Genomic DNA, 14575 nt, shown 5'->3' with positions numbered 1-14575 from the left:
CATTTTCCGTTTTCTTTCTCATTTTCTTCTTATTTCACCTTTTCTTTTCCGTTTTTTTTTCATCTTATTTCACGTTTTCTTTCTTAGTTTTGTCTTATTCCACGTTTTCTGTCTTGTTTTCCTCTTATTTCCCGTTTTCTATCTTATTTTATTCTATATCCCGTTTTCTATCTTTTGATCTTATTTCCCGTTTTCTTTCTTGTTTTCTCCTTAATTCACGCTTTCTTTTCCTACTTTTATCATATTTCACGTTTTATTTCTTATTTTTATCTTACTTCACGTTTCCTTTCATATATTTTTAATCTTGTTTCACGTTCTCTCTTATTTTCTTCCTATTCCACTTTTTTTGTATATTATTTTCATCTTATTCCACGTCTTCTGTCTTGTTTTTTTCTTATTTCCCGTTTCCTATCTTATCTTTACATTTTTCAACGTTTCCTTTCTCATTCCATCCTTAATTTATTCATTCACTCATCTCATTTTATATTCCTCACGACACCCACACCCACACACACACACACACACACACACACACACACACACGGCCCGGTAGCTCAGTGGTTAGAGCGCTGGCTCCACAAGCCAGAGGACCGGGGTTCGATTCCCCGGCCGGGTGGAGATATTTGGGTGTATTTCCTTTCACGTGTAGCCCCTGTTCACCTAGCAGTGAGTAGGTACGGGATGTAAATCGAGGAGTTGTGACCTTGTTGTCCCGGTGTGTGGTGTGTGCCTGGTCTCAGGCCTATCCGAAGATCGGAAATAATGAGCTCTGAGCTCGTTCCGTAGGGTAACGTCTGGCTGTCTCGTCAGAGACTGCAGCAGATCAAACAGTGAAACACACACACACACCGTGTAGTGTAGTGTAGTGGTTAGCATGCTCGACTCACAATCGAGAGGGCCGGGTTCGAGTCCCGATAAGCGGCGAGGCAAATGGGCAAGCCTCTTAATGTGTGGCCCCTGTTCACCTAGCAGTAAATAGGTACGGGATGTAACTCGAGGGGTTGTGGCCTCGCTTTCCCGGTGTGTGTTGTGTGGTGATGTGGTCTCAGTCCTACCCGAAGCTCGGTCTATGAGCTCTGAGCTCGCTCCGTAATGGTGAAGACTGGCTGGGTGACCAGCAGGCAACCGAGGTGAATTACACACACACACACTACTAACACGTATACATTAAAATCATTTTACTTATTTGTATTAATCAATATATTAATTTAATGCAGCTATAAGTAAGCTTACATGTGTGTGTGTGTGTGTGTGTGTGTGTGTGTATAATTATCAAGACGTGAATCTCTCTCTCTCTCTCTCTCTCTCTCTCTCTCTCTCTCTCTCTCTCTCTCTCCATGTAATTTCTGTCCACAGGTGTAATGTGGCTCACAAATGTGCAGAAGTGATCATTTCGACTATTTATAGAAGCTGGTCATATTCGGCCTATAATTTGGCTTCACTGCCAGACCTCCTCCAGCGATTATTAGCTTGGCAAATTGATCGTCTGGCTGCAAGGTTACAATATTATACTCGGATTTTCGTCACATTTGGGATCTGTCATATCTGTCTTCTCTTTTTATTCCTTTTCTTCAGTTCACAGAATACGTGAATATATTCGGACACCGGACATCTGAATTTAATTGAGCTTGATATTGTATAGTGAGAAAAAGTTCTTGGAAGAAAATGCTCTGTACCCGCTCGATACATTGAGATTTGTGGGGCAACACATTTCAATGGGAATAAATAAACAAATAAACAAATAAGTGAATAGATAAATAAATGAATGAATGAATAGAAAAAAAAAAAAAAAAAAAAAATATATATATATATATATATATATATATATATATATATATATATATATATATATATATATATATATATATATATATATATATATATATATATATATATATATATATATATATATATAACACCCTTGCACATAATGCCTAGGTAGTTTATTCCATGTATAACACAGCATGAGCTTATCATTAATTCTAATCAGATGATTTTCAAATGAAATTGATTGAGAATACATGGAGATTACACGAGGTTAGCCTGCTTCCAAAGGGCTGCCGTAGCTACGGTAGCTAATGGAACTTTCCAAGATTATTACGTACTATGCAATACAAAAGTAACAGTAATGATAATGGTGAAAACAATAATAATACGATGATAAATTAATAAATAAGTAAAATATGATAAAATTCTAAGGATCAATTAGTGTAGAAATTTACTAATTAAGAGTAAGAAGAATATGAAGGGATTTCAAAGTATACGTAGAGGAAGGCCTGTCGCCGTTGTAAAGGCTCGCCTGAAACAACAATAGAAAATCAGCTGTACGTGAGATGTGACACCCGCGCATTGTCTCCAGGTTGTTGATGTGTCCTGTGGAAGTGATGGACGGTGACAATTATGTAACTGGCAGTGTCAAAGTATTGTGATATTCCCTAGTTTTGTGGATTTTACTAAACACAAGAGAGAAACACCTTGCGTTGTAACCCAGAAGAGGCTGGTGGGTGCTTTGTGATAGCGATGTGCACCACCCCGTGAAGAGGAGGCGTCCATGCGAGGCGCACTGTGTTACCCAATACGAGTGTTCAGGTACACTTGTCTCATGTCAGGCTGAAGTGACTCTGCGCGAAGGGAAGGAATATAGAAGAGACGCAGCCATGATGACGCAAGAGCCAGTGGACGATGGGGAGGTGGTGGTAGTCGTGCCGCGGAGGACGGTTCACATGGACGAGCTGTTCCCTGGCGCCAAGCCACTCACGGACTCCAGCCCCTCTCTCCACAAACGCGAGGTATTCTTAACTGATCATTAGCTGGCAGGAACAGTGAAGCTGCAGGCAAGAGATGCCTTTAAGCAGGTACCAATTAACAAACTGGAAGAATAAAGGCTGGTTCTAAAGTGTCAATATGCGACTGAAATTAAAAGTCGGTAAAGTTTCCGACTGAATATTGGTACCTAGCGACTATAAAGACCAGTCGCAAAACAAGACCAACATGTTGATCTTGTTCAGGCTATTTGGGACTTTGTTTACGTTGTGACATCGTGGAGAAATGTTTGAAAATATGGTGACAATGTTGAGAAGATTTGGAGTCAGTGAGGGAAAAAGCACATCTGGGACTGTAAAAGTGAATTTTAGATTTAAAAAAGTTTACAAATATCGGCGCTCAATGAGATAGCAGCCACTCTCCAGTGACTGCTTCCCTCTATGCAAGGTGTTCTTAGTAGTAAGGATTTAATAAGTACTTGTGATGATTTTATTTGTTTGCAACCATCATCGTCACCAGAGGAAGACATCTTGTTGAGTAGCTGTTTGTTTACATTCACTTCCCGCCAACTAGCCAATACTTCCTAGTTGCTATGTGTGAACAACCTCTGACGAGAGGGACTCAGTCGATACTTCTAGCGACTTGCAATTTCATCCGCATATTGACACTCTCCCCTCCTCTCCAATCTTAATATTCTACACACGTTGATATTTTGGTAGAGCTCTATCATATCCCTTTTTTTCTTTTTTTCCTACTGAAAGAAAGAGTAATAGTTAATGTTTACTATCAATCCTTGTTAATAGTACATGACATGACTGTGTGTTGTGGTAGTATACTCACTGTACTTCATGCTAAAAACAACACATTGCATCAAAAACATTTAGTTTAGTTTAGCGTTAGAATACCAAAATAGACCAGATTTTGCGTTTTCTTTAAAAGCCTAAGGAGACAAATCATCATATCTGGTAAATGAAGAACCTCTTGTAAATATTTATCGAGAAATCTGTTATGTGCTCATACATATTCACACTTTGTGAAACCAGTGATTTCTAAGATGATAAAGTTTTCTGTTGTATTGGGAATGATTGTCATAATTTTTGATCAAGAGAAAATTAGAATTTAATGGTCATTATCTGTCTGCAAAACATTTTCATTAAATTGAAGTTCTAAGGAAGTTTGAATTCAAATAGCTGTACTTTCACTCCTATCTGAGTAGTAGTAGTAGTGACGATTTTTATGTAGTTATTTAATGTATGGACTTATAGTTTGTGTAAATGTTTGACATAATTATAGTATCCTAAATGTTACTCTGCAGATCCTGGCAGCATGTGTGATGGGCCTGAGTACTTTCTCTGGGGGTACATTGGAAGGCTTCACCTCCCCAGCCCTCCCAACTCTTCTTCAGAAAACCAGCTGCCCACAGAATGCCTCAGATTTTGACTTGAATAGTACAGTAGAGGAGCCATATTGTGACTCTATAGGGAGTGGTGCAGTGAATGGCAGCATTACTTCAGATGTGGGAAATCTTCATCTCACTGAGGAGGTGAGGTTGTACAGTTGATGCAGATTCTGTATTGTTGGTATTGAAGCGATATCTGACTTTATTTCCGTGGTAGTCTTTCATATCAGTATTATGTAAATATTTTTATTTGGAGATCCTATAATTTTCGTGATCCATTAAGGTTCGTGTCAAAAGTTCAATTTCCTGCAGAAATTTTCCAACAGTAGAGGCCTGTATTGAAAAGTCTCAGTATAATTGCTGCTTCAAGCTGTTCATTTTTTTTTTTTTTTTTGTCATATTTTACCTCAGAATATATATATATATATATATATATATATATATATATATATATATATATATATATATATATATATATATATATATATATTTTTTATTTATTTATTTTTTCTATGTTATGGCCTATATTGCCTATAGGCATACTTGCAGAGTATATGTGGGAAGTGCTGTTCAGCTTCTGCCCATTAGTGGAGCAGGCAATTTTATTTATAGTGGTACCCATATTAGGGCCCATATCACCACCCAAGTGCTTTTTTGGTGTAATCACCTAAAACTTGGTTATCATGGTGACATGTAGTTAACTTTAAACCACTCGACAAATGGCATAGCTTCAAAGCGGTATGTGGTAGGATATGAACCTACGTGTGGACATCTGCCCAATCCCATGCTCACCACCTTATCCACTATGCCACCATTAGGTTAGGTTAGTTTAGGTAATGATATGCATTAGGGACAGCATTGGACATTGGTGATCTTTGCAGGAAGCATCGTGGCTGGGGTCACTTCTCCTGCTGGGGGCATGTTTGGGGGCCACTGTATCGTCTTGGGTCATCAGTCTGGGGAGGAGGCGGGGAGTGCTTGCCTCGGCTCTCCCTCGTCTTGTTGGTTGGATCATGATGGCTGCAGCATCTGATGTGTACATGATGTATGGTGGCAGGTATGTGTTTACTCAAGCAACTAAGACAGAGAAAAAGAGATGAATTTGGATTTCAATAGATTTAATTGTATGATGGAAGATACAAAGTGTAAATTAGAAAAAATGCATGCAGTTAGACTTCATTATTTATGGATAGACAAAATAGTGTCTTTGCAGAGTGTGAGGAAAGGATGAGAGAGAGAGAGAGAGAGAGAGAGAGAGAGAGAGAGAGAGAGAGAGAGAGAGTACAATGAAGAATTATAAAGACAGGAGCAAACATGGACTCTTTCATGTGGAAAATATTAAGTATTTCCTTTACAGGTTCATGACAGGTGTGTCTGTTGGGATTGTGACCTCAGCAGCTCCAGTGTACATCAGTGAAGTGGCACATTCATCCATCAGAGGTGCACTGAGCTGTGTGGTGCAGTTAGGAGTCAATCTGGGGATCTTCACTGTGGCTTTGCTTGGTAATTGAATGTGAAAAAGCACAATATTTTATATACTTTTCCTTCCTAATCATATTTTCTTAATTTTTAGTATATAACTACAATTAAATATTATACTTAACTTTCTGTGTATTGAATGTTAATACTTTGGCTAAATTATTAGAGAAATTTAACTTGAACTAGGATCTTATATATCATTTTTATTTTATGATGCTTTGACATCTTTGAAGCATCATTTCCAGTTTTTTTCTCGCTATTCTTTACTTCCTCTTCTCTAAAGAAATGTGTGCATATTTCAGGGACATTTGTAGGATGGCAGGGTCTGGCAGCTTTTGGGGCATTAACTGTAGTGGTGTACTTTTTGGCCACACTCTTCATCCCTAACTCTCCTGTCTGGCTAGTCTCCATGGAACGCCAGGATGCTGCCAGGGATGTTCTCACTTACCTCCGAGGTCCACAATATTGTGTTGAATATGACCTTCAGCAAATGATCTCCACCAAGGTTAATCAGTAAGTGTTGGGAATTTATGTTGAGTGTCTGGGATTCTGTATCTCTTAGTACATTGCAGTGTGATCATAATCAAAGTAAAAAAAGTATTTATATTATTATTATATTTTTAGTCATGGCAAAATTTGTACAATATTGGTTTCTTTATATTCATAAAGATTACCAGAAATGACAAAATTATACAATCAAACTCCTTCCCACAAAAGATTTTTTTTTTTTTCCAAGTGTTTTTGGTTGTCTTACCAAATTTTCTTCTGAAAACTCAGACAGACATACAGCTGGAAGGACATACTAAAACAACGGTCCTGTCTCCTACCACTTGGAGTAGTAGGTCTGGTTACAGTTGTGAACCGCTGCTCTGGCTACAATGCCATCATCACCTACTGTGCTACCTTCCTTCACCAGGCAGTGCCTGCTGTTAGTGAATACTGGGCTGCAAATGGTGTCACTCTTATGCAGGTGTGTATTTACCTATTTGTGATTACAGGGCCCGAGCCGTAGCTTTTTATGTCCTGTCTCTTTGTCCACACTTGTCCAATTTTTCCTTCATTTGACTGACACTCGCCGCACACACCACATCCACGCTCAGTGTGTACCATGCATCAATGCTCTTGATGTCGCTCGTGCAGGAGTCCTTCAGTATTTTCTTTGGGTGTCCCCTTAGGTAATTACTGGATGCCATCGTGATCAGGTTCTCCCTATCCAATATGTCCACTCCATGTACTATTTCGAACATTGTTATCATATCCCCTCTGACTCTTCTTTCTTCCAACATGCTTAATTCCAACCTATTTAACCTCTCCGCATACGGTACCTCCTTAAAGTCTGGTATCATTCTTGTTGCTAACCTCTGCACTCTTTCCAGTTTCTTGACATGTTTCTTCATGTATGGTGACCAAATTACTGATGCATATTCCAACTGTGGCCTAATCAGGGTAGTCAATATTTTCTTTATCATGTTCCCGTCCAGGTAATTAAATGCCCATCCTATACTTTGGAGCATGCTGTACATTTTTCCAAATATTCTATTAATGTGCTTTTCTGGAGACAGATTATTCTGTACAGTCACTCCCAAGTCTTTTTCTTCACTGACTTCAATTACAGTCTTCCCCCCCAGCTGGTAGTCTTTATATGGTCTATATTTACTTCTACCCATTCTCATTGCACAGCTTTTGTTGGTATTGAATTCCATTTGCCACATCCTGCTCCATTCATATATTTTGTCCAAGTCCTTCTGCAGTATATTACAGTCATGCATATTCCTCACTCTCCTCATAATCTTTGCATCATCTGCAAACATATTCATATAACTTCTCACTCCCTCTGGCATGTCATTTATATAGATCAGGAACATGATGGGACCAAGCACCGAACCTTGGGGAACTCCTCTGGTTACCTTCCTCCACTCTGACGTCACTCCCTTCACTACCTTCCTCATTTCTCTACCTGTCAAATAATTTCTCATCCACTCCGTCAGATTTCTCCTTATTCCTCCGATACTGCTTAACTTCCACATCAATCTGTTATGTGGTACTTTATCAAATGCTTTTTTTAAGTCTAGGTATACACAATCAACCCATCCATCCCTCTCTTGTAAAATATCGACCACTCGAGTAGAAACATAGCAAATTTGATACACACGATTTCCCTTTTCTAAAGCCACACTGTTTCTCACTTAGTATTTCTTTGTTTTCCAGGAACTCACACCACTTGCTTTTGATCACTTCTTCACATATCTTACACATAATGCTGGTCAAAGAAACAGGTCTATAATTCAATGGTTCCATGCGACATTCACTATCCACTTTTGTAAATTGGTACTACATTTGCCCTTTTCCATTCTACTGGGACCTGTCCCGTGTTGATAGATGTTCTTGTGAAATCTAAAATTGGATCTAGCAACTGCTCTTGACATTCTTTTAACACTTCCAGACACACCATCTGGTCCCATTGCCTTGTTAACATCTAATTGACTCAAAACTTTTGCAATGTCACTCTTTGTTACTATAATTTCTTGCATCCATCTTGTCACAGGTAACATCCGTCGATTGAATTGTGTTTCTTCTGTGAATACTTTGCAGAAATTCTCATTCAATTTTTCAACAATGACACTTGTATCTTCATATATATAATCTCCAACTGTTAATTTATCAACTGTTTCTTTTTTCTGTAATTTACCATTAATGAATTTATAAAACATTTTGGGATCACTTTCACAATTCTCCACTATTCTCTGTTCAAATTCTTGTTGTGCCCTTCTTCTCACTTGAACATACAGGCAACCCCCGTTTAACGAAGGGGTTACTTTCCTAAAAACACTTCGTTAAGCGAAACTTCGTTAAGCGAACCGATTATAACAAGTTTAACCCCTGACTTGAACTTCCACTGAGAGTAAGCAAAGCGAGAATGCATCATAGTACGGTGAAAGCTTTAATGAAAGTAAAAATTATGAAATTTAACATGTAGGCAGTTAAATTTAATTTAAGTCATTATAATGTACACTAATGTATGTACGTACGTAGCTTTATAATGTTGATGATCTTAAATTTATGAAGGGAGGGAGAGTGAAACGGGAAAGACCCTAACCGGCAGCCTGTGGAATGTAAACAAAGGGCACATCATTGTATCACATACAAAACTTATGTACCACATTTTCACAAGACTTTCCATTTTATCCATTGTAGAGTCACAAGTTCAGGTGGTTCTTTTAGCTTGCAAGGAAGATATGGTCTCACCAGCCTTCTTAATAGAGTCTGCTGACTTGAAAATAGTAGAGACAGTAGATGGAGTCAAGATGGTGGCCAGCAATGCTATAGTTTTCTCGCCTCTCGTGTCTGTGAATAATATCCAGCTTCACTTCGAGAGTAAGAGACTTCCCTGGTCTTCTTAGGAATGCTAGGCCAAATTGCAAGGAGTTTTGGTGGTAAGTTGAGCGTGTTGTTCATGAGAGGCTTGATCTTGATCTTGATCTTGATGCTACAGGTGTCCCAGGATTTCTCCTGAGGCAGGCCTTAGTATTTGCGGCTGCTAGTGTATTCAAAAGCTTGTCGGCTTGCGTGATACAGCGGGGCTTTCAGACTTGGAAAAAATTACCTGGATAGAACTTCGTTAAAGTGAGTTTGGTATTCGTTAAATGAGCAGATGGTAGTAAAATGAAACCTTCGTTGTAGCGAAATTTAATTGTGTGAACCTTCGTTGAACGGGGGTTGCCTGTATTTATTTCTTGCATTCCTATATGCTTCTCTCTCCACTTCCTCATTATTTCTCTTGTATTTTTCCCATGCCTTTTCCTTCTCCCTTTTTGCCTTGTCACAGGTTTTGTTAAACCATTGATCTCCCTTTAAGATTTTCTTAGTATATTTTGGCACAAAGTTCTCTGTGGCCTCACTATATATTTCCATAAATTTTTCATATTTTAACTGCATGTTTGTTTCCTGGTACATTTTGGACCAATCCACATTTCCAAAGTAATTTCTCAACTCCTTATATCTTCCCTTAGCATAATTTAGGCATTCCTCCTTGTATCCAACTTCATTATCTTTGCTGAACCCCACCTTTACCTCAAATTTCAATAATTCATGATCACTCTTCCCCAAAGGACACTCATGCTCAATCTCATTTTCTAGATTTACTCCCTTTGTGAATATCAGGTCCAGTCTCGACGGGGCATCACCCCTCCTTCCCCTTGTTGGATGCCTCACCCACTGTGTCATCAAATTTCCCACCACATAATTTAATAGCTGCTCACCCCATTCTCCACCATTCCCCACTTCAAATTCTTCCCAATTGACGTCTTTACAGTTGAAATCTCCAACTATAACCATTTTTGCTTTCTTTGCAGCTTCATTTCTCATTCTTTCCAATGTGCTTTCCACCATACTATTATACTGATCATTTGACCATGCACTTGTTTTTGGTGGTACATACACAGTTACAATATTGATATCTTGCCTTCCATCAGTCACCACCACACCCACCACTTCCTCCTCGTCTCCTCCAAGGCACACATTTTGCACTATTAAGTCTTTTCTTGTTAACACAATTATTCCACCTCCACTTTTATTCACTCTATCTTTTCTCCACATTCTATAATTTCCCCCTCCAAACCAATCTATTTGTATATTTGGTCTCAATTTAGTCTCCACTATACACATAATATCTGGTTTATCCCTTATCAGATGGTCCATACACTCTAATCTTTTTATAGGAAGCCGTCTATGTTAGTATATGATACTCTTATGTCTTTCTTCCTTATCTGCTCCTTTGTCTGGTCTTTTACTCCCTCTCTTTTGTCCACCACTTCCACACTTTGTCGTTTCTTATTTTCCAAAAAAACTTCTTCTTTTCTTCTTCTGTTCTTGCCTCATTCCTCTCTCTCACCTCTGTCACCATTTCTCTGATCTTAGCCCTTTCCTCCTGCGACATATTTCTTCTTACATAAATCATATTTGTCTTTGGAGAATTTTTCAGCTTCCATGCATTTCTCAATACATGCTCAGCAGCTACTTGGGATTTTAATGTTATCTTCATGGCTCTAGACTTTCCTTCATACTTTCCCAATCTCATATAATTCCTACAACTTGTCTCCTTTTAAGAGGGAGGTATCGAGGCATTTGCTCCCCTAATTCTGGCTGATGGTTTTGGCATTTTATCTTCATGGCTCTAAGTGGGCTTTTTTCTAACTTTCTTTTTTGCCCTTCTGGCCCTCTTCCTACGTGAAAAAAAAAAAAAAATAAATAAATAAATATATATATTCCTCAACTTCTCCAAATGCATTTTCTTCTTCCGAGATCTTATTCAACATAGTCTTAATCTTCTCTTCCTCCTTAATTTTTCTCTCCTGCCAGTTTCTTATATTATCTTCCTTTAATCCACTCACTATCACACTTTTTCTTTTCTGCAATGTTTCTCACCATTGTCTCCTCTTGCTGTAAAACTTAAAAAATCTCCTGTTGGGCCAACTCACTCTTTTCTTTTTCTTGTTGTTTAATTATTTCTCTAAAACTGTTATGCGCTTCTTCATTGTTTTTTTTCACCTCCTCCAGCCTAGTGTCTCTTTGTTTACTTTTCTCCTCTCCTTCTTTTAGTTTTCTTTCCATCTCGGTTATTTTTACAGTTAATTCCTGACACTGTTTTCCCAGGAGCGCATTGTTACTTTCCAATTCCAACTTTTGTGTCAACAACTTGGCATTTTCCCTGGTAAGCATTATGACTTCTTACGGAAGGCCTCATTTTCTCTTAGGACTCTATCCAACTTTTCCTCTATTACCACTATTGTTCCAATTCTTTTTTCCATATGTGTGTGTGTGTGTGTGTGTGTGTGTGTGTGTGTGTGTGTGTGTGTGTGTGTGTGTGTGTGTGTAAGAGAGGATTGGTGTCTTCCTGGCATGATAACTTACCCTTGAGTTTAAGCTGGGAATGATTTACATGGATACATGTTTCACCTTACAGTCTGACTGTTGAATGGATATACTTTGGTAGCATCGACATCTGTCTGTTAAATCTCAGGAATCTGTTCATCTAAGATTCATTGAGAAAACATGGATATTGAAGATTTTTACCATAAAGAACTACAGCTCACTACATGATTGATACATTTTACTCATATTACTTTGACATCCTTGCAGGTGGTATCAACTTCGGAGCAGTTTTCTCTGTAGATCATCTGGGACGCCGCAAATTACTCATGGCCTCCATTTCTGTCATGGGTCTTGGTCTGGCAACCATTGCAGTATGTGAAGGAGTCACCCAAGGTGGAGCAAGTGAGTGCTAGTGCCCTTATAAGTTTTAAGTCTTACTAATATTGACATGCTGTTACTGCTGTGGAGTTCAAAATGGATTGCAGTTCTCATTTTGTGACGTATTATATGGCATTGTTTCAGAGGGCAGCTGGATAGCAGTGCTTGCTGCAGTAGTGTACGTGAGTGCATACTCCATTGGCATTGGTCCTGTGACTTGGGTTCTGGTTGGAGAAATGTTCCCCCAGGCAGCACGGGACAAAGCATCTGCCATTATTTCTGTTCTAAATTGGTTCTTGGCTTTCATCATCACCAAGACCTATTTTAATCTTGAAAGTGTCACAGGTATTGCAGGCACATGTAGCTTATATGCCAGTGTATGTCTCGTGGGTTTGATTTTGGTGTATTTTGTAGTGCCTGAAACCAAAGGACACAGCTTAGGAGAGATTGAAGCCTATTTCACTTATTCACGATACTCCTGGGGGGTGGCCAAGAACAAACACAGCGTGGCACTCAACAGTATTTTGGAATGTGAAACTGGGGGTTCAGATTGTTATAGTACTTTCCAAAATGAGTAATTCTCTCTCTCTCTCTCTCTCTCTCTCTCTCTCTCTCTCTCTCTCTCTCTCTCTCTCTCTCTCTCTCTCTCTCTCTCTCTCTCTCTCTCTCTCTCTCTCTCTCTCTCTCTCTCTCTCTCTCTCTCTCTCTCTCTCTCTCTCTCTCTCCACAATTTTGTTGGATAAGTTTGACCAATTACTTTAAATTGTGTAACTTTCCATGTTCATGTATGTACAATATTATTTATACTAAAATGTCCAATTTAAAGTACAATTTTATCAAAAGGACCACATAGAATAGTATTTGTCTTACGTAATAAGTTGAACAAACACTCTTTATTAGAGAAAGACACGGTTTTAGATTTGGGTATGGGATATAGTTAATATTTAAGGAACCATATAGATCACCATTTTAACTTGTCAGGTTTTGCTGAAAGATTAATCTTTAGAATTCTTTTCATCTGTAGCCGTACTTTTTTACAAAACTGGACAGAATTGAGTTTTAAAGATTAAGAAAATGTAGACCCAGATTAAAATACTTATTTTCATAATATTCAATGTTGCAAGAATGCAAGGTTAACCAAGCAAGAGATGGGGACTTGTGTTTTGTCTTTCACTATGCATGTTTCTCACATGCAGCTGTTCTGACTCAGTGTCATGGTTTTATTGTTTTTGACCTGATTTATTTCAGTTGTTTATTCATAGCACTTTATTTTTTTCATGTTTTTTTTATGATTGATCATTGCAGATTTTTTTTTTCTTCCAATATGTTATTGCAGTTGATTGAATCCTAATTTCACCAGTGAATTTTGCTCTGATATATTAATTTCAGAATCTGTTTTATTTTTTCATTCATAGGTTGACAATTTGTTTTTAACATGACCAGGTACTCATATATTTTAAGAGTAGGCATAACACAGCTTACCCTCCTGGTCCTTTCTCTCCTTGTGGTAATGCCATATTCAGTTAGCTTCATATATTGCTGATTATTTTGCTCATAATTCTTTTTATTATTTAAATGCTCATGTATGGCTGGAAATAATATAAGACAAGGTTTTATACACAGTTATTCTCTGTCACATAATGTTCAGTGAATGCATTGATGATCAGCTTGTCTCCGTCAAAAGATTTGGTACCTCATTTCTCATGTGATTAATGGATTCATTGTGACAAGTGAACTGAAATAAGTATTGATTTCATATAGAGCCTTTATTTGGGATTTTCAAGTTACATATAGTTATTTTTCTTTCAATGATTGGTGTAGTTTTGAATGCACATGATTAGTTTAATTGTTCACCAAGTAAAATGTAGGTGGATGATGAAAGTCAAATTCTGGTCATGGATATGAATTATGTATTTCTTAATGCTTGTGATATGAATATGAATTTTGTTGGAAGCAGTATAGAAGGTTTGGGATGTCTATTAGTGAGTGGTAAGAGAATGAACTGATGAGTGATGGAGATGGTCAGTTGTTTGGTATGTCTATTAGTGTTAAGAGAATGAACCCTTGAGTGATGGAAGTGGTCAAATGTAGAACAAATGTAGAAAAAATGAGAACAAATGAAATGACAAAGATATAGAAAGATTGATTGGATGCTTTTGATTGCAGAAATTCATTATAGTCAGGCATGTGTCTGTATGTACTTTTTCTTTATTTTGGGTAAAAGTTTTAATTCAAACATAAATTTTTAAGTATGTGATGCTCTTATGTAGAGCTGGTTGTGATAGGTCACATGCAGTTTTAACTCATATTGCGCTCAGATACATACCTATATCAAACAATTTTCAATCTCTTCTCTTTTGCATAAATTGTCTTTAAATAACAAAATTGAGGTAGAACACTACTTGATTCATCATGAAAATCAGGCTAATATTGGTGGTTTATCTCACTATCCTCAAATCCATCATTATTATCCATTATAATATTCCACCTACTGTCAGCTAACTCTTCAGTCTTCTTTGGTGTTAGTTTCCTTCTGTGGTGCACCATGATGCTGTTAGCTTGAGATCTAGGAGGATTGTGGAGCACATAGAGTAAGCATCGATGAGCTCCTCATATTTCAGATACAGTTTATGCTTTTATCACATATATTATGAAAATATATCCTTATATATACCTTGTTAATGT

General features: G+C 37.8%; 1 protein-coding gene across 1 annotated transcript in view; it reads left to right on the top strand.

The window, feature by feature from the left end:
• The first annotated feature begins 2287 nt into the window (after positions 1-2287).
• LOC123514071 (facilitated trehalose transporter Tret1-like) overlaps positions 2288-14575 on the top strand; it is a 12944-nt gene continuing 656 nt past the window's right edge. The window contains exons 1-9 of the mRNA XM_045271669.1: positions 2288-2789; positions 4079-4306; positions 5044-5219; positions 5520-5665; positions 5944-6154; positions 6419-6615; positions 8839-8853; positions 11798-11914; positions 12035-14575. The exon at positions 12035-14575 is cut by the window's right edge and continues 656 nt beyond it. Coding sequence (XP_045127604.1) covers positions 2658-2789; positions 4079-4306; positions 5044-5219; positions 5520-5665; positions 5944-6154; positions 6419-6615; positions 8839-8853; positions 11798-11914; positions 12035-12468 — 1656 coding nt within the window. The 5' untranslated portion in view covers positions 2288-2657 and the 3' untranslated portion in view covers positions 12469-14575. The remainder of the gene's footprint in view (positions 2790-4078; positions 4307-5043; positions 5220-5519; positions 5666-5943; positions 6155-6418; positions 6616-8838; positions 8854-11797; positions 11915-12034) is intronic.

The sequence above is a fragment of the Portunus trituberculatus genome, chromosome 37 (genome assembly GCF_017591435.1).
Source record: "Portunus trituberculatus isolate SZX2019 chromosome 37, ASM1759143v1, whole genome shotgun sequence".
NCBI classification, from domain to species: domain Eukaryota; kingdom Metazoa; phylum Arthropoda; class Malacostraca; order Decapoda; family Portunidae; genus Portunus; species Portunus trituberculatus.
This window is presented reverse-complemented; position numbering and strand designations above follow the sequence as displayed.